The sequence below is a fragment of the Desmodus rotundus genome, chromosome 2, assembly GCF_022682495.2.
Source record: "Desmodus rotundus isolate HL8 chromosome 2, HLdesRot8A.1, whole genome shotgun sequence".
Taxonomy (NCBI): domain Eukaryota; kingdom Metazoa; phylum Chordata; class Mammalia; order Chiroptera; family Phyllostomidae; genus Desmodus; species Desmodus rotundus.
Window position 1 is genome coordinate 8,385,494 of NC_071388.1, and position 18,080 is coordinate 8,403,573.

The 18,080-nt window shown below is 52.7% G+C and overlaps 1 protein-coding gene across 1 annotated transcript in view; it reads left to right on the plus strand.

Annotated features, from left to right (window-relative positions):
• The window catches only part of UBASH3A (ubiquitin associated and SH3 domain containing A), a 41,302-nt gene that overhangs the window by 17,945 nt on the left and 5,277 nt on the right, over positions 1-18,080 (plus strand). The window contains exons 8-13 of the mRNA XM_024559887.3: positions 5,994-6,120; positions 9,233-9,332; positions 12,329-12,451; positions 13,387-13,479; positions 15,639-15,783; positions 16,479-16,585. Coding sequence (XP_024415655.3) covers positions 5,994-6,120; positions 9,233-9,332; positions 12,329-12,451; positions 13,387-13,479; positions 15,639-15,783; positions 16,479-16,585 — 695 coding nt within the window. The remainder of the gene's footprint in view (positions 1-5,993; positions 6,121-9,232; positions 9,333-12,328; positions 12,452-13,386; positions 13,480-15,638; positions 15,784-16,478; positions 16,586-18,080) is intronic.

An 18,080-nucleotide genomic window follows, 5' to 3' on the forward strand; every position in this document is an offset into this window, starting at 1 on the left:
AGTGTCAGGAAAGGTTCAACCAGAGAAGCAGAACCAGTAATTTTTATATTATGGATATATATACACACATAAATATTTATAATAGAAATACATATAAGTATATTTTATATTATTCTATACTCATATAATTATTTATAATATAACTAATCTACATTTTGTTCTGTTGTATTATCTGTACAATAATACATGCATACATTGGGTGCCATGTATCTACATGTACATGCATGGATTTATTACAGGGGATTGCCTTGCGCAGCCGTTGGGGCTGACTAAGCAAGGGCAGGCAAGAAGGAAGGGAAGGAGCCCAGAGCAGCCTGGAAACCATGGCGAGCAAAGGCCCACGGCCTAGGTGTGCCAGTCGTGAAGGACCACCCACCCAGCAGGGGATGAGCAATTGTAGACACGGCTGCTACTAGCATCTCTGAGCTCAGGGAAGCCCTGGGCCTTTTTAAAAGAACTTCAAACTGAATAAGTCAGCCCCAGCCACGATACTCTCCCTTTTGATTAACTTGCAGTCCATTAATTAAGGCCTTCAATCACATCTGAAAAATCTCTTCACAGCAGCACGGCTTTTGGTTGGATAACTGGGAAAAAGGTGTCTGTGCATTTTCAGCCATGACCTAAATGCCTGTGGGAGAGGTAACTAAGTTTAAAAATAAGCCAGTGAAATAAGCTGTGGTACCGCCACACAATAGAATACTTGCAATTTTTTTAGTGGTCATGAGGAAGGATTTTGTGTACTGACATGAAAAAGCCCTAGGTAAGTTGCAGAACAGTGAGTGTGGTACTATGTGTAAGGAAAGGATAAAGTTAAACACACTTGTCTGTGGGTACATACGCGTGATATGTATTCATATGTAAGTCTGTGCTTCAAAGTTCCCTGGAAAGGAGAGTCTCTAGAAACTTCTAACATTGGTTACCAAGCAGAGCTTGGGGGTTGAAGATGGAAGAATGAACAGGAATGGGAGGAAGAATAATTTTTTAATGTTGAACCATATAAATGCATTACTTATTAAAAATAGAAATTAATTTATTTTAAACGTAAAGAAAAGAATATAAGGAAATTGGGTCAAAGGGAAACAAGCGAGACAACCCGGGGCTGAGGTTTGTACACCAGGTGCATTCTGGGAAATCCCAGCTCCAAGCTTTCCCACACCCAAGGCGAGCAGAGCTGCAGCTTCCCACCAGCCATCACAGCAGCAAGTAGACCAGTTGTTCAGGAGAAGCACAATTTTGCAGACGTATACCAGGGTCATGCGTCCCCTGGGCCACCACAAAATCACAAGATGTTGGTGCCACTTGGAACTGCAGAGATAATTAATTCTGTTTCTCTCTCTGGAGGGCTGAGTACCCTCAGACCCAGGGGGCAGGGGGCTGGATGAGACCACACATTTAAGGAAGCACTTGTTCTCTTTTAGTACCAACTGCATCCTCATCTGATCCAATACACAGTTTAAGGAAAGCAGAAGAGAGACGCTGGTCCCACCTTAACTGACTGTCAGAGTTCCAGGAGGTCAGGGCATCCCTCCGGCTCCTGTCCTCCAGCTGGTCCTCCACTCGCTGCTCTGGTCGGGAGCCTCACTGTCACCAGGCAATTGGCAAATCTGGACATTTCTACAACTAGGCAGTCAAGACTTGGTAGAAGATAAGTTTGTGGCTGTAACATTTTTTGCTTCACAATTAATCTGTCAGTCACCTGTCACCAAAATAATCATTCCAGCCTTTAAGTCTGACATTTCTGGGACTATTCTTCTTAGAGACACGTTTCCCTTAGGAATTAATAAGCATTAACAAAAACTGCAACAAAAGGAAAGAAAAGTAAAAAGTTTGAGTCTAGGCTGTGGGGTGTCCTCTTGGCCTTGTTTTGGAAGCACCCCCATCCTCACTGGGGGAGCACTGAGACAAACTTTGATATGACTTTTGGCCAGAATGCCAGATAACCAGCCTGCTGTCAGACTCAGGGGTCCCGGCTCAGCCTTTTAGAACTGTCAAAAACGAGCTTTATTCAACACTTACTGCTTTTTAACTTAGACAGTGGTCCCGGAAGGTCTGGACATCACTGATCTGTCAGGTAGTGGGACATGTAGAAATCAATACCCCTAGGGCATCGGCTGCCCAACTCACCCTGGGCTTGTGCAACCCAGGCTCAAGAACCGCTGGCCTGACAGTGCCTGAGAGCATGGTCGCAAGAATACGGGGAGGAGTGCCCCACCTGCCCTAGGAGACACGTTTCTAGGTGTGAGTTTGCAGCTGCAGGGTGCACGGCGTGGCCTCTAAAACCTGTCGCCCGTCACCAGAACAACAGCCTCAGCCCATGTGCCCACGGCCCCGGGAGCCTGGACTCCCTCGACACCCATCCACATGGCAATGTTTGTGTGTTACTGGGAAGAAAAGGGTCCGAGGTGATCGGAGCGGCCATGCAGGAGGAGTGCGTTCCTGAGTCACAGCACTTTTCAGCTCTCCGCGTAGAAGAATGTACATATGAGACGCGTAGGACCAAGAGCTGAGAGGCCTGAGTGGCAGGGCTCAGAGGACACCTTGTCATCTTCTAGCCATGGTGCAGTTTCCAACACCAAAGCCCAGAAGCCTGTAACTTTGCACAACCACAGAGCGCACGGGAGCAGGTAGCTCCACTGTAATAATGGCAGTGTTCTGGGCTGAGCTGCATCCTCCTAAAATTCATATGGCAAGGCCCTGACTCCCAGCACCTCAGGATGGGACTGCATTTGGAGATGGGATCTTTACAGAGGAGATTTGCTTAAAATGGGGCTGTTCAAGGGGCCCGAATCCCATACGACTGGCGTTCTTATGAGAAGAGATCGGGACACAGACGCACACAGAGGGACCACCATGCGAGGACATGGGGAGGAGATGGCCACTTTTACAGAAGGAACCAACCCTTCGAGCACCGTGACCTGGCACTTCCAGCATCCACGTTGTGAAAGAGTAAATTTCTGTTGTTCAAGCGGCCCACCCAGTGTGTGACACCTTGGTACTGTGGCTTTAGCAACTGACACAGTGACGTCATCCATACAGCCTCACAGACTGCAGCTAGGCCCCTTTCAGAAGCCAGGGGCAATGCAAACACGTCCAGGGTATAAGTCAACCATTCAGGGTTTCTTTTGAGTTAAGGAGAAAAACAGAAATATTAAAATGCGAGGTCCTTTCCTTTCTCCTCTCACTGCCAACGTCCCATCATCATTTTGATTGCACGGCATTTGAATGGCTGGCAGGAAAAAAAGTCAATTTGCCTCTAACTGTAAATTTGACAGATGTTATTCATAGATAATGAGACTGCGCTGTATGCAGGGTGAGCCGCAAGCAGGATGCCATTGCTCCCGCCCCGTCTTCAGGAAGAAGAAGCCAACCAACATTTCCTGGGTCGGTGTGAGTCTATGAAGAGTGCCCGTGCTGCCGAGAGCATGCTCCTTTGAAGAGGGAAATGTCAGTGGTGCGAATATCATGTCAGTGTTCGGGGTCTATTTATGGCCAACCAAAGCTCGCACCTCACATGAACAGAGTGAGTCCGCTTGACCCGCTCACCCTCGACAGGAGGTCACAGCGCAAGGCAGCTCAGGCAACAATATGGAAAGAGAAAGTACAGGCCGCAGCCAATTTAAGGAATGCATTAACTACAGCAGGACACCAGGAGGGCGATGGATGGTCCAGGGCGCATGGCCGTGGTGGTGGAAGCCAGTGACCGGGAGCCCTGGGGGGTTGAGATGGAGGACAGACACCTCTGAGATGCTCCTGGCTCTGTTCCTCCTGAGGGTCTCGGGGTGGAGCCATCAGTTTGATGAGAAGTGGGGGTGCTGGGACCTCTGTAAGAGAAAATCTACAAATGGGCCAATAAGTAGACACACACCACAATATGATCCCCAAAAACATGAATCGTGAATATATTGCCGCCTCCTGGAACCACTTCCAGGTTTAAAGAGAGTCCAGGAAAAGTCCCAGCGGCATCACTTTCTAGAACTTTGGTGAATGACTGAAAAGTTCACCTGGAAGAATCAACAGGGGAGAAGAGCTGAGAAAACTTCAAATAATAAAGACATCAGAGTACATGGCTCCCCTACCAGATGTGAAAAGTGTGTGGCAGATCTGTAGTGTGGCCTTGGCTTAAGGGGAAAAAAAGACAGACTAGTGGACCAGAATGGCCCACCGCAGGAGACCCGGCCTGTGGGGAGTGCATCAGGAAGAGGGAAGGAAATGGGTGTAGAATAAATGGTACTTTATGTGACCTCACATCAAGGCCAAGAATTAAACAGAAAAAGAAAATTATGTAAAACTAGAAGGCAGTTAAAAGGAAAGCGTTTCTGATTTCTGGACTCCGGAGAGAGGTTTGAAAGTACAGAAGCGATGGAGGGGATCTTAGAGGGACACTTAGATGTGTCTTTAATAGTGATTATTAATGCTTGAAGCTTGAGGTCTCTATATGTTAAAAATCGCAGAGTACTATGATCCAAAGAGCCAGATGAGAAGAACGCTTTTAAGAAAATAGTAACAAAGGCTGTGGTCCCCTACCGGTCACCCATGTGATCAGATTACCTGCCTCCTTCTCCTCCTCCCATAAATCTCGACCTCTGGGGCCGGGCGGCCCTGGACACTCAGCCCTCGGGCACTCCTCCCGGCCAGTTGATCTGTGTCTACTTTTTCATTTAACCAGAAGGCCATCTACTGTGCTCTCCATTCCCGCCCACCGTGACAGGCGAACAATCAGAAGAGTGCCCACCAGCTGTCACCACCACACCACCCTCCTGCCGTCTTTGCACCAGCTGCCCTTCTCCCCAACAGACCATGATGCAAGGGGCACTCTCCTGGCCCGGGCACTGGCCTGTGGTGCCTGCAATCCCATCGCTCCTGGGCAGCCCATTGCTCCAGCATCGTGCCAGCATCACCTACTGTTCTCAAGACCTCCCCGATCATCCCCACTAGCCAACAAAATCAAGCACTATCCTTTTCCCCATTTCCCTCTCTAGCTACTGCCTCATGTCTCTGCCCTGCTTGTAGATTATTTTAAAATTGAGTTTATAAAGACGACCTTTCCTTTTACAGAATGAACTTTCCCCCGGGGGACACGGTCATTTGCTTACCCTGGCCCATTCCAGTTCCTTCCAGACACTCAGTGGGGCATCCTGCCATCACCACCACCCCCTACCCTCAGTGTGCTGACGTCTTTTCTCCCAGTCATCCCAGAGCTCCCGAACCCCGCCCACCCCTGCACCTTTCTTGACTCACAGGGCAGGTAGCAGTTTCCTCGTGGCCTGCAACCTCTGGGCGCTGCTTTTACCCACCCTCCCACACCATCCACCCCTTTCCTGAGTGTGTCCATAGCTCATTCATCCCTGCATCCCGACCACACCTACCTTTACACCTTCGACCACTGTAGAAGGTGACTCTAAGAGATCATTGCATACGTCTGCTCAGGCTGCTGGAACAAGGCACCACCACAGGCTGGGCGGATAAATAGTAGGAATCTGTCCTTTCACAGTCTGGAGGCTGGAAGTCCAGGGTCGAAGTGTCAGCAGGGTCAGTTCCTCCAGAGGCCTCTCCCCTTGGCGCATAGCTGGCTGTCTTTCCCCTGGCCCTCAATGGTCACCCCTCTGTGTATGTCTGTGTCCCAGTCTCCCCTTCTTATAAGGACACCGGTCATGTTGGATTAAGGCTTATTCGAGTGACCTCATTGTACCTTAGTTACCTCTTTAAAGTCCCTCTATCTCCACATACAACCACATCCTGAGGTCACAAAGGTTTTCGGGCTTCAACATGTGGATTGGGGGGGACCCAGTTCAGCCCTCACAGGTGGTGATATGGTGACAAACAGCCAAGAGTTACTCAGGGTTTTCTAGGTGCTGAGCGCCGAGCTCTTTGAACTCATCCTCCCGCTGGCCCTCACCATGACCTTGTGCCTTTCATGTCCGTTCTCAAGCACAGGCCTGACCCAATGTTTCCCGCAGTCATTGCAACCCAGCACCTTGTTTCTTCGCCCGCAGGACGTACACCTTCAGTCTAGCTGTGGACCCAAACTCCAGAAAGGACGGGGAAGCCAGCAGCAGACAGAATGGGGAACTCCATCCTCCACCAAGGCCACGGAGCGCCGGCAGCCTGCAGGCCTTACAGGTGATGGGCTCCCTTTTTTGTAAAGTAAGCTTGGCAACATCACGCTTTATGTTGACTCCACTGAGACACAGCCTCACAGGTGCAGCTTCTGTCCCGTAGACACACGCACCCTTGCTGCCCCGTGGTGGAGCACAGACCTGGGCGGGCCAGCAGGTGGCCCTTCCCTTCAGTTCTGAGGCGCTGGGCTGCTCCGTCCACCTGGGCACAGGGTGAACCCCCCATGGCTGAGAGCCAGCCTGCACCCCACAGGTACCTGCCAGGTGTGCAAGAACAGGGAGGACATGGCTGTAACTTGGGCGTGGTGCCAGGACACGAGGCAGGGAAGGGATGGGGACACAGCCCTTCCAGGAATCCAGAGCTCTCACCCTGATTCTCTCTGCCAAGTTGGGCGACCCCAATGGAGTCCCCTCCTCCTTAGGCCCCAAAAGATGGAGTTTCTGAGCTTTCAAGTCAGGCTGGGAGAGATGAGGAGGCCCGTGCTTGGTAATGGGGATGAGGGCAGCCTCAGCCTCAAGATTGGGGGCACAGCAGGGGCATCTGAGTCCACCACCTACATGGGAACACGTGCAGGGGTAAAGACTGTAGGCAGGGCCCCAGCAGCGCAGGCAGCCCCTCCCCAAAAACAAGCCAGTAACTCGGCATCCTTGACGCTGCCTGAGTGGTGGGCAGGCCAGCCCTCTGCTCTGGAGCCACAGCCCATCTGTCCAAAGAACCCTGGAGAGCAGGGTGGCACCTGCAGTTGGCCCCGGCCAGTTCCCACTCAGGGGAAATGCCTCTATGTCCTACGCGAGCTGTCCCTCCACATGCCCGCTCTGTGCCACACACAGGACATGGGCTCTCATCCCAGCCGCCGCTCCCCAGCCAGCACCGGTGGTGCTAGTCCCACTCCATCCCCACCTTACAGATCTGAAGACTGAGGCTTGCAGAGGCTGGGAAGCTTGTGGGGAGCATGAAGACACCTAAGCACCCCCAACATTGGGTTGTTCCAAGAATTACGTGAGACGAGAGGTCACGTGTCCACAGCAGGCCAGGCCCTCGATGCTGAGAGATGGTTACTGCCCAGAGGGCAGGGCCACAGGTCTGGCTCATGCCTGTGTCCCAGAGCCTGGCCCAGGGCCTGGCCAGTAAATCTCACTGGATAAACCATACAATGACCTAATAAGGGCTCTAATGGAGACTCCCACCTGAATCACTATAAATTCAAATCTTTCCCTCCATCCCCAAGAGCCCATTGATCCCCCAGGGGCTGCCTGCAGGTTGGGGTGGGCTCAGTTTGGACAAAAGCTGAGCACAAGGTGCTGGGCCCTGGGAAGGCAGCCAGCATCTCCGTGAGCCAGGTCTTCAGTTGGAGAGAAAGGGCCAGGGAAGAGGAGCTGCTAACCAGGAGCTAGGGACCTGCCAGCTGCAAGAGACAAAAAGGGGCTCCCACCCCCAAACTGCCCAGGCTCTGGAAGGTGCAGTTGAGTCTGGACTCACCAGGGGAAGAGATGAGAACAGGCATAAATGGGGGCCTCTGCAAGGCTGTGACCCCCTTTCCAGATCAGTGGGCAGGGAGACGATGGAATGGAAGGCTTAGCCTATAGCTCAGTCTGTGTCTAACTCACTGGCGCTTTAAATGCACAAAAACCCAACATCCGCCTCCCTGTGGACTGAAGCCTCTCACCCAGCCTGGGAAGGCCCCTTCCAAACAGCGAGAAAAAGAAGACTGTGGCATCAGGTTTGATAGAACGGACTTGTAGCGGGCTGGATAATGGCCCCAAAGATAGGAGGTCCCAATCGCTGGAACTGTGAGCGCTACTTTACAAAGAAAAAGGGCCTTTGCATATGGCATGGAGTGAAGGTTCTTGGTGGGGAGATTATTCTGGATTACCCTGTGAGCTCTAAACCTAATCCCAACTGTCCTTACGAGAGGAAAACAGAGGGAATTTGATGTACACAAGAGGAGAAGACACAGACACCCATGTGAGCATGAGGCAGAGATCAGAGTGATGCAGCCACAAGCCAAGGGTAGTGGGGGCCACCAGGTACTGGAAGAGGCAGGAAGAGCCTTCCCTATAACCTCAGAGGGAGCATGGCCACCCTGACACCTTGCTTCTGAGTTTCTATTATCCAGAACTGTGAGGGATTAAATTTGTTTTAAGCCGCCCAGTCGGTGGCACTTGGTTACAGCAGCCACAGGACACACACACAGCCTCATGACTGAGGAGTCCCGGCAGCCCTGTTGTTCTGTGGACCCCGGGGCTCAGTCCATTCTATTCCCTGTGAACTTTTCACTGTGCCTTAATATTCTTGTTGCCAAGCCCTGCTTTTCAAAGTCGAAATGCTGCAGGCTCTTCCAGGGAAGAAAATGCCCCAAATGCAAAACCTCAGCCTGACGCACTGACAGCACTTTGAGAATGTCAGGAAGCAGAGGGCAGTTGGGAGCCCGGGTGTGCCTTGCAGCCTGCCTGCAGGTCAAGTGGGGATGACAGAATGGGATGGGATCTCATCCCATTCTCTCATTATAAGGACACTAATCCCTCATGAGTGGGATTAGTGTCCTTATAAAAGAGACCCCGTAGCTCCCTTGCCCCTTCCACCATGGGAGGACACAGGAGAAGTCTGCCACTAAGAAGAGGGGCCTTGCCCTGACCTGTGGCACCTCCAACCTCAAGAACTTGGAGAAATAACTGTCTGCTATTTATAAGCCGCCCCAGTGGGTGGTCTGGCCAGAACAGACTAGGGCAAGGGATAAGGCCTTGGGAGAGACTGAATAGTAGAGAAGCTGATGTGCTGTGGTTTGGGGCACTCCTGTTGCTTTTCATTTCTTTTACAAGGTTATAATGCCCAGGAAATAAAAAGTTGCAGGAAATGAAAGAGATTTCCAGCTGCAGTTCCTAGTCCTCTTCCATTGTAATGCCGTTGGTAAAATGGGATGTAGCTACGGAGCAAGGAAGGAAGGGACCCATTTCTAGGCCAGCCATGAGGACTGAGATGCCTTTTTGAAGAAGTTTAATAATGCAGATGTTAACTGGTACATTTTAACATGTTTGGTTATGTTTCGCAACTGATGGACCTATCTGTGAACATGTCTGCTGCTGGCCGTGACTTCTCTTTCCTCCCTCCATCTCAGGCCGCCATCGTGAGACGAAGCGTGCTGGTGGCGCGCCACGGGGAGAGGGTGGACCAAGTCTTCGGGAAGTCGTGGCTGCAGCAGTGCTCCACTCCTGACGGTAGGTCAGGTCCCGCGGCCTCCAGACTCCGACACAAGGCCCCTCTAACAAACGAGATCACTTCCCGAGCGTCCGAGCTGGGTTCCCCGCAGTGCCATTCTTTACAATGGCTCCGTGTAGATTGCACATGTGGACAGATACCGCTACATCTTTCCCTGTAGGCGTCACACGGAAGCATTCCAGGGTACATGCTGTCTGTGAGTATTTTAGGTCCAGTGCTTTGTGGAGGATGGAGGAATGGTTTCAATAGGAAGCACGTCTGCTGGTGCGACACTCGGCCAGCCCCCTGACTCCAGCAGCACACACGGTGTTTGGGTAGTGAGTGCAGCGTGACTCCCGAGCAAGCCGCTCTGGCCCGTGGTCTCTGAACCCGCAGCTTCTGGCAATTCCCTGCCTCACAATCTCATTGCTCTCTCTTTCTCATCTACACTGCGGTGGTCATTTCCCTAAATTGTTTGGCTCCCTTTCTCAACTGAAGGATATGTTTTTGAACATGTCTGTTGTTCACCCCAACTTCGCCCCTGTAGATGCAAAGAACTAAGGACAGTGCTTGGAATGCAACACACCCACAAGCCTGTATCAGTGCCCGTCCCCTGGGCACCGAGGGACAGCCACAACTTCTAAGCCAAGGCTAATTGTGTACACGAAGCTATTGAATGAACACGGCGATAAAATCCATTCACAGTAGCTGAGTTAGTCGGGCCCTTTGGGATCCCTCCAGAAGCCCAGCAGGCCAAGAAAGGGGGAGATGAATAGGGAAACCACTGGCAGAGGACCAGCGCACACCGGGAAAACTCTGAGCAGACCATGTCATGACCGAATATATCTCCAGGGGCCCACAGAGGCAGTGCTGTGGTGTCTCCACAAAGCAAGGTCAAGTAGAGACGAGTCTCAGGAAAGAAACAGTAGGACAGACAAGAGGAGGATATGAGGAAGAGGGTTTGGTCCTCGAGAGAAAAGATCAAGCCACCTATTGGGGGAAATATTTTAGGGTACTGGAAACTACCGGGTTAAAGGACATGGTGGGTCTTTTTCCAGGGTAAAGAGTCCCTCGATAAAGTGAGTGCTGACAGTCGGATTCGCTGCATTTCTCAGGCTGTACCGTTTAACGAATTACAGCGGGGCATTTGGGGTGCTGCCGGCCTCTCCTCTGATTCCAGTGTTCCTCCTGATTTCTGCTCACTTCCAGCGCAAGCACCTGCCCCCTCATGTGCCCCTCACTTCCCAGTGGGGCCGGCCCAGGGCGCCCCCTATTCTGTAGATTCCACTTCCTTCCGAACCTAACCCTGCCCCATAGTCTGGTCTTCTGGGTTCTGCTCTCTGCTGCTCACAGTGACCGCAAAGTGTCACTGAGGGCAAAAAATGAGACGGAGCAGGTTGCCGTCTAGTGAATCACAGATGTCTTGGAAAATATGACACAACCAATGGACCTTCTCTTTGAAGAAAAAAAAAACCCTTTCCCAGCAAACACAGCCAGTGCTTTGGCATTGAATAATGGCCTTTAGAAGTGAGGGGGTGGTCCTTTCCGAAGAACCAACGAGATGGTGGAAGTGGAGCAGAAGCAGCGGAACTTCCACAAGTTCACCGACCGCGGGTGATCAGCTGCTGGACAACACGAGCAGCTGACGCAGCCGTGCAGCGCCCGCAGCGGCGCTGAACTGGGCGTGCGAGGAAGCAGCACTCGCTGCCTAAGCACCTGCGCAAGGCCCAGAAGGAGACCCACCCATGGAGACACCTGTGTCGGTGAAGACGCACCTGCGCGACATGACCATCCTGCCCAGGCTGGTGGGCAGCATGGTGGGCGTGTCCAGCAGCAAGTCCTTCAGCCAGGTGGAAACTGAGCCTGAGATTATTGGCCACTACTTGGGCGACTTCTCCATCACCTACGGGCCTGGGAGGCGCCACCAGCCAACCATTAGGGCCACCTAGTCCTCCGCTCCATCCATTTTAATTAGCCAAAAAAGGCACAGACTTCTCTTAAGATCTTTGCCAATGAATTTGCAGGGTGGGAGCTTTCAGCAAAATCATGGATGGAAACTAAAAAGCAAGGCACGTGCTGACCCTTGTACATAGGGAAAGGGCTGGGGGGCTGCCAGGGAGCGGGTGTGGGGTATGCGGGGCCTGCCATGCGGTGTGTACAGGCCGCAGGAAAGGCATCTGGGCTGCTGAACCTGTTGTACCAGGAGGTCTGGGGGTGGCTTGGGTGAATGGGAGGGCTTGGCGTGGAGTGGTGTCCTCCGTAGGGTAATCGATAATTTGACAATGAGATCAGACATGCCCCTTACTGACCTCTCACGGGAGCCAGGTTCTGGGCGTTATCTCAGCGACTGGTGGGAACAGTGTTTCCCCTTTTACTGATGAGGAAGAGTAAGTCATTTGCCTCTAATCACACAACCAGTAACCAGTGGTGCCAGCATTTGCACCACTGCCAGATTAAAGCTCAGGGTCAAGCTCAAAGTGAACCACGGTGCTTTGCAGCCTCTGGGAGGGGCGGCAGGGGAAGTCCAGGGGACCCTCCAGATTCTAGTTCCCCCTCAAGCGGTTGACCGAGTAATGGACAATGCAGGGCACCTCCGGCCATATGGACTCTGTCCCCAGAGGCAATATGACACACTTAAGCTATGGAGTTGGGTTGTATTTCACCTAATTAATTAGCGCCAACTTGAGATTCTTATCAAGTTAAGCTCTGTCAGTCACGGAGACACTTGGTTCTGAATCAGGAAAGCTGTGTGAGCGAATCTGCAGGCGGGGTCAGGAGAGGACAGAGAGGGTCTCGGGACCCCTGGGGCTGAAACCTAGGTTTTCTGTATTTGAGGAAATGTGTGCGCAGCAAAGCAGCACGTCCTGCAGTTGAATCCACATCACAGAGGCCTGGTGAGAAAAAACAGTCGACAACCATTTAAATGCTAGCCCCGCTTCTAACGGGGGTCTCGATCGTGGGGGTGTTGCGCACTCACTCGGGGGAACTGATCACCTGGTGCGTATTTATGCTTTAGGGAAATACTACCGACCAGACCTGAACTTCCCTTGCAGCCTGCCCCGACGGAGCAATGGCCTCAAAGGCTTTGAAAACGATCCTCCATTATCGTCTTGTGGAATTTTCCAGTCCAGAATGGCAGGTAAGTTGGAGCGCCTTTCTAGTAGGATTAGTAGCAATAATCGTTGGCAGTGGTTATCACTGATGTGTACTGAGCCCTTGCTACATGTCCTCTGAAGTCAGTATTGGCATTATCCCCACTCTGCTGATAAGGGAGCTGGGGCACAGAGAGGTTAGGTAAGCCACCCGAGGTCACACAGCCAGTAAGTGGAAGTCCAGAGATTTGACCCGGTAACAGACGGTTGAGGTGGTCGGGAGGAATGAGTTTCCTGGGACTGCCACGACAAAGTACCACAGGCCGAGAGGCTCAGTCACAGGAATGTATTGCCTCACAGTTGCGGAGGGATGATGCAGACATGGGCGGGGTGGTTTCTTCTGAGGCTGCGAGGGAAGGATCTGCTCCGGGCCCCTCTTCTTGGTTTGCAGACGGGCACCTTCTCCCGGTGTCTCCACATCACCTCCCTCCTCTGTGTGTCTGTCTCTGTCCAATTTCCCCTCTTTATAAGGACAGCGATCAGGTTGAATAGATCACCTTCCCTTCCCTTGCCACTGTCGGCACGGGGCCACACTCAGTTCCAAAAGACCACCCACATTTCTTGCTACACGGCTCCTCCAGCAGTAGGGTTTCTTACATGTTGATTCCCTCTGCCTTTGAATCTCTCTGACTTCTGTGATAGCCGGAGAAAATCTCTGCTTTTAATGGCTCACCTGAATGGGTCAGGCCCCCTGCGGTGATGTCCCTCCTTCCACAGGGCGTAGCACAGTCACAAGGGTGCCATCTCTCCTCTTCACTGTCTCCACATACCCCAGGGGACTGTGCAGCATGTACACAGCAGGGGGTGGAAATCTTGAAGCCACTTAAGGACCTGCCTCCCTCAGGTGGCAAGCCTCCCATCGTAGCTCCCACCACGGGAGGCCACGATTACACAGAGGCACTTTCCACCTGCTTTTTTCCAGGAGAAGCACTACTGGACAGCGGTGTCCGAATCACCTCCGTGTTCACCTCCCCAGCCCTCCGCTGTGTGCAGACAGCCAAGCACATCCTGGAAGGTCGGTGAGAGCCCAGGGAGCTGCTCAGCTTGCCTTGACCTCACGGTTGTTCTCCAAGGGGAGAAGGGAGTAAGCGGAGGTGGGACCGGGAGGACTGGCAACGGGTGGGCCCATGAGTCATGGACAGTTAGGGACCAGCCCTCTCAGAACTGCCAGCAGGGACTGAGCCCCTTGACATTTCGGGAATGCCCGGGCAGTGACAGAGTGCTGGGGCCTGTCATCACTCCGTCCGCCTTTGGTGGATTCTGGTGTGTGTGTGTGTGTGTGTGTGTGTGTGTGTGTGTGTGTGTGTGTGTGTTGTTTTTTGATTTTGTTTTGTTTTGTTTAATTCTGGGGAGGGGCATTCAGAAAGCCAGAGAGATGGGAACCACCACCATGGTCCTTTGAAGTCCAAAATGCCTGACTCCCCGTGGGGAGCTGTCCAGTGCCATCGAAGGCTGATGTGGTTCACAGGCCACTGGCAGAGCTCTGGGGCTTCCGCTGCAGGAGGAGGGAAGCTCCTGCCAGGGAAAGGCAGCCTGTCCTGGGGCCTCAGGCCTGCTCTTCTCTCTGGACCCTCCCTGCCCTCCTGTGGGGGCCAGAAGGATGTGACGTGGTTCACCATGCAGGGGCACGGGCTGGCCATCCACAGTGAAGGGACAAAGGGGTGGCAGGTGGACATGGATTCAGTTGATGGGCAGATGTGGAGGAAGGGCCTGCCTCTACTGCCTCAAACACACAGTGGGTCAGGGCACCAGCTGACGTCACTACGATGGCTTCCTCTTAAGTCTTCACATCCTTTCCTAGTAATGATCTTGATCTTTGATTGCCTACCCCATGTCTCTCACCACGGTGACAACATCTGAGTAAGGGGATAAGGACGTCCTTCTGGCCGGCCTCCCTAACAAGAGAAGGGCTGAGAGCTCCAAAGACACTTTCCATAACTTTACCCCTCTAAGTCATCATTCATGGCTCTTTGGTATTGGCATATTTGTTCCAACTTCCGTGAGTAGTTTTCTATGATTTGGGCCTCTTGCATCTAAAATAAAAAGTTCTCAAAAGTGTTTTCTGCACATGGCAATGTCCCTGTCTTTACCGTGACCCGTCACTGACCTTTACTCTGTATGTAGATTATTATCATTATCACGAATATGCCTGTTGAAGGGCACAAGTTGACACGCCCTAGGCTAATAATTCAGAGAAACAAGGGCACCTGGCCTTCTTCATGGGTCTTCCCACGTGACCAGCCTGGTTCTCAGACTGACATCGGATACACTACGTGCTAAACTTGATTTCAACGCTGTGCCAGTGAACGTCCAGATGGACCATTTCCCCAAGTGTGACCACAGATCTGTGGCCTACACGATGGCCTCGGAAGGAAGAGAGGCCAGCCCTGCTTGGCAAACTCTCCGGACTGTCCCTCTGTGTGACCTGTTCACAGTGGACACGAGCCCTTCCCAGGCTGGGGGACAGCACAGGGGCCCGTTAGCTTGGTTTCACTCTTTCCTGAACATGCTTGCAAAGGAACCCGTTGCATGGACTAGGGATACATTTTGGGGGCTGATTTTATTGCCAGCTTTTGAGTTTAATTCAGTTTTCTCCTTTGCAAATAAAAACGTGAAGGTCTATTTTTCTTCCACGCACAAAGGGATGGCCTTGCTCTGTAGGTCTTTTGCTCAAGGTATAAAATGCTTGGGAAGGATGAGTTGGGAGGAGTCAGAATGTTCCGGAAGACAGTGTGTTTGTCAGGATGACATCCCATGTGGCTGACACCCTCCGAGATTGGTTGCATCTTTTGCATGGATCATCGGATTGGCCGAGACCTTACTGGTGCACGCCCATCCTTGATGCGCAGGCGAGGCCCGGTGCTGGTCTGGCTGTAGTGTTGCGCCAGCCAATCAGGATGAGCACCAGGCTGGACCTGCTGCTGGTGGTGCAGGGAGACCGAGAGACTGCCCTTTCCTCATGGACAGAGGGTCAGCACTCCTCTGACACCTTCCAACTACCTCGTGGTTTTTGTCTCAGAAATGGTACAACCAGAGGTAATCACAAAACAACATTGGCCAAAAACAAAAATCCCGTTTTTGAAAGGTATTATTTAGACCTAGGGAGAGACCTATTTATATAAAGCCAAAATGGAAACATGAAAATGATAAACACTTGCATTTTGTCTGACACAGAGCTCAAGCTGGAGAAAAAAGTGAAGATACGAGTGGAGCCTGGGATCTTTGAATGGACAAAATGGGAGGCCGGCAAAAGCGCCCCGACCCTCATGACCCTGGAAGAGCTGCGAGAGGCGAATGTCAACATCAGCACGGAGTACAGGTGCGCCGTTTGCACACTGTCTGTGGCTGGGGTTTGCCGGTTCTTACTGAGGGCAGCGAGGAGGGGCCGCTGCGGTGGGAACTTGCAGAGGGGAGACAGACTGGACTCAACTCTGAATGTAATAAGGACAAGGGATTTGCAGCTGAGGAGCAGGGTGTGGGGTTGGTGGGTGGAAAAGATTTCTGAGAGGGTCAGGTAATTTGTACTAAACTGACCCAACAGGATTCTTGCTAAAGGCAGACCAGGATGGTCAGACACAGGGTAGGTGGGGGCAGAGTTTGCTCTATCAGGGAGAGGGACCAGATATCCAGGGTGGAGGATTCTTACTAAACTGACTTACCAGGATTCTTGCAAAAATGGACCCTACAAGGACAAGCGCTAACGCCCGAAGTTTAGGCCTGTTGGGACAAGGGCTCAGAGGAGCCTGACTAGACTTTGGCCAAAGCAAGCATCTTTGTCATTCCCAGCCAGTGGCTGAGTCTTTGCCATCACAGGCCCATGTGGTGATCAGTCAGAATCCCTGCCACGACTGAACGGCAGTCCTCGGCCGTTTTGGGCACAAAACTGGAGCCTTGTTCCGGATGGCAAGCCCTGCCTAGAGCAGAGCCCTCCTGGAGAACGTCCATCCTGAGCACACGCAGTCCTGACCCCACCGAGCAGGCCAGCATGGCAGCCATGCTCTCTCTCCCCCTTAGGCCGGCATTCCCCTTCGCCTCCCTCCTGCCAGCGGAGAGCTACAACGAGTACGTGCACAGGTGTGCGGTGAGCATGGACCACATGCTCAGCGGCTGCCCGCATGATGGTGAGTGCCCCCGTGCTCGGCATGAGCCACCCCCGGGGCTTGGGGTCTTCCCCAGGATGGAAGCTGGACCCTCTTTTGAACTTAATAATTCCCCACCCTCTTCCTCCCCACTCCCCAGCAGCACAGTGTCACCCCGCTGCCTCTGTGGCGCCCCAGCACATAGACACACAGTCCCCACCCCTCGGGCCCTGGGGCCCCAACCCTGGGACTGAGAGCCCATGGGCCCCAGGACAGCAGGGTCAGTGTGAACCACCTGGGCCAGATTCTTAGGAAACAAAGAGAGCAGGAACCAAACCACCAAAGGCCGGCACATGTGTGCACGACCGTGGGAAAAACACCTGTACCGTGGATTGTCAGACCATCGGAGAAACTGGAATGTGGAAATGGTGAAGGAACTTCGTGATCAGAGCTGGGTGCTTGTGTGTGAGTGCAAAGTCCTTCTCCTTTGGGGGCACAGACTGAGGTGTCCCCTGTGGGGCGGCCTGGTGTCCGTGCTGTGCTCTAAAATAACATTGGGGGCAGAGAGCAGAGGACACAAGATGGGCTAAGAGTGGACAACTACCGGCGCTCCGTGACGGTTGTGTGGGGTTGCATCGGACCCTTCTGTGGTGTGTGCTGGAAGTGTCCACAGTGAGGAGTTAGAAGTCAGCTTTATAAAAATTTAAGTCGGCAAGTGTGGATTGAACACCAAGGACGTGGCGGCATCACACAAAACATCACGGGGCGTCTAAGTGAAGAAGACGCACTCTGCCCTTGAGGAATTTGAATATTGTTGGGGAAAGGGCACAAACATCCAGAATATGAGGAATATTAGTAACACAAAGAGGAAGACTCTCAGACCTAGTCAGTAAGAGACCAGCCAGCCCGCTTCCCCACCTGTGTTCTTTCCCGCCCTGTCCCTCATCCGAAGATGCTCCAGGGATGAAGAACTCTGCTGACTAGGAACAGGGAGGAGCCGAGCACCTGGCCCCTCCCAGAGAGTCCCCAGCACACCTGGGGTACGTGCACCAAAACATCGTAAGCAAGAGAGCCCAAACCTTGCCGAATCCAGCTCCCCAAACATGCCTGGCCCTGAGGATGCTTACATTCCTGGTTTTGACTGGTCTGAACCTGGGGAACATACGTTTGGAAAACACGCCTTCCTGATACTGGATTAATTACCAAACACCTGTTGTTATTCACAGTCATTGCCACAGGGCCTCAGAGGACAGAAAGTGACATGTGAGCCTTCCACTGAGCTGTTCGGGGCCCCACCCTGGCCCGCCCCTTTCTGGCTGTCCCATTTCAAGCCTCCACCACCAGCTGAATGTCCATGTCTGGGGATGACCCTCCCTCCCAGGACCCCACAGCCCTTCGGGGGCGCAGATGCAGAACCACCGCTCTGTCCGCCCTGGGGTCTCCTGAACACGGTGTGTGTGCACCCACTGAAGGCAGCACAGCCCACCTGTCCAAGTTTGTGGCCGGTGGCTGAGGCACCAGGGATACAGCCCCGAGT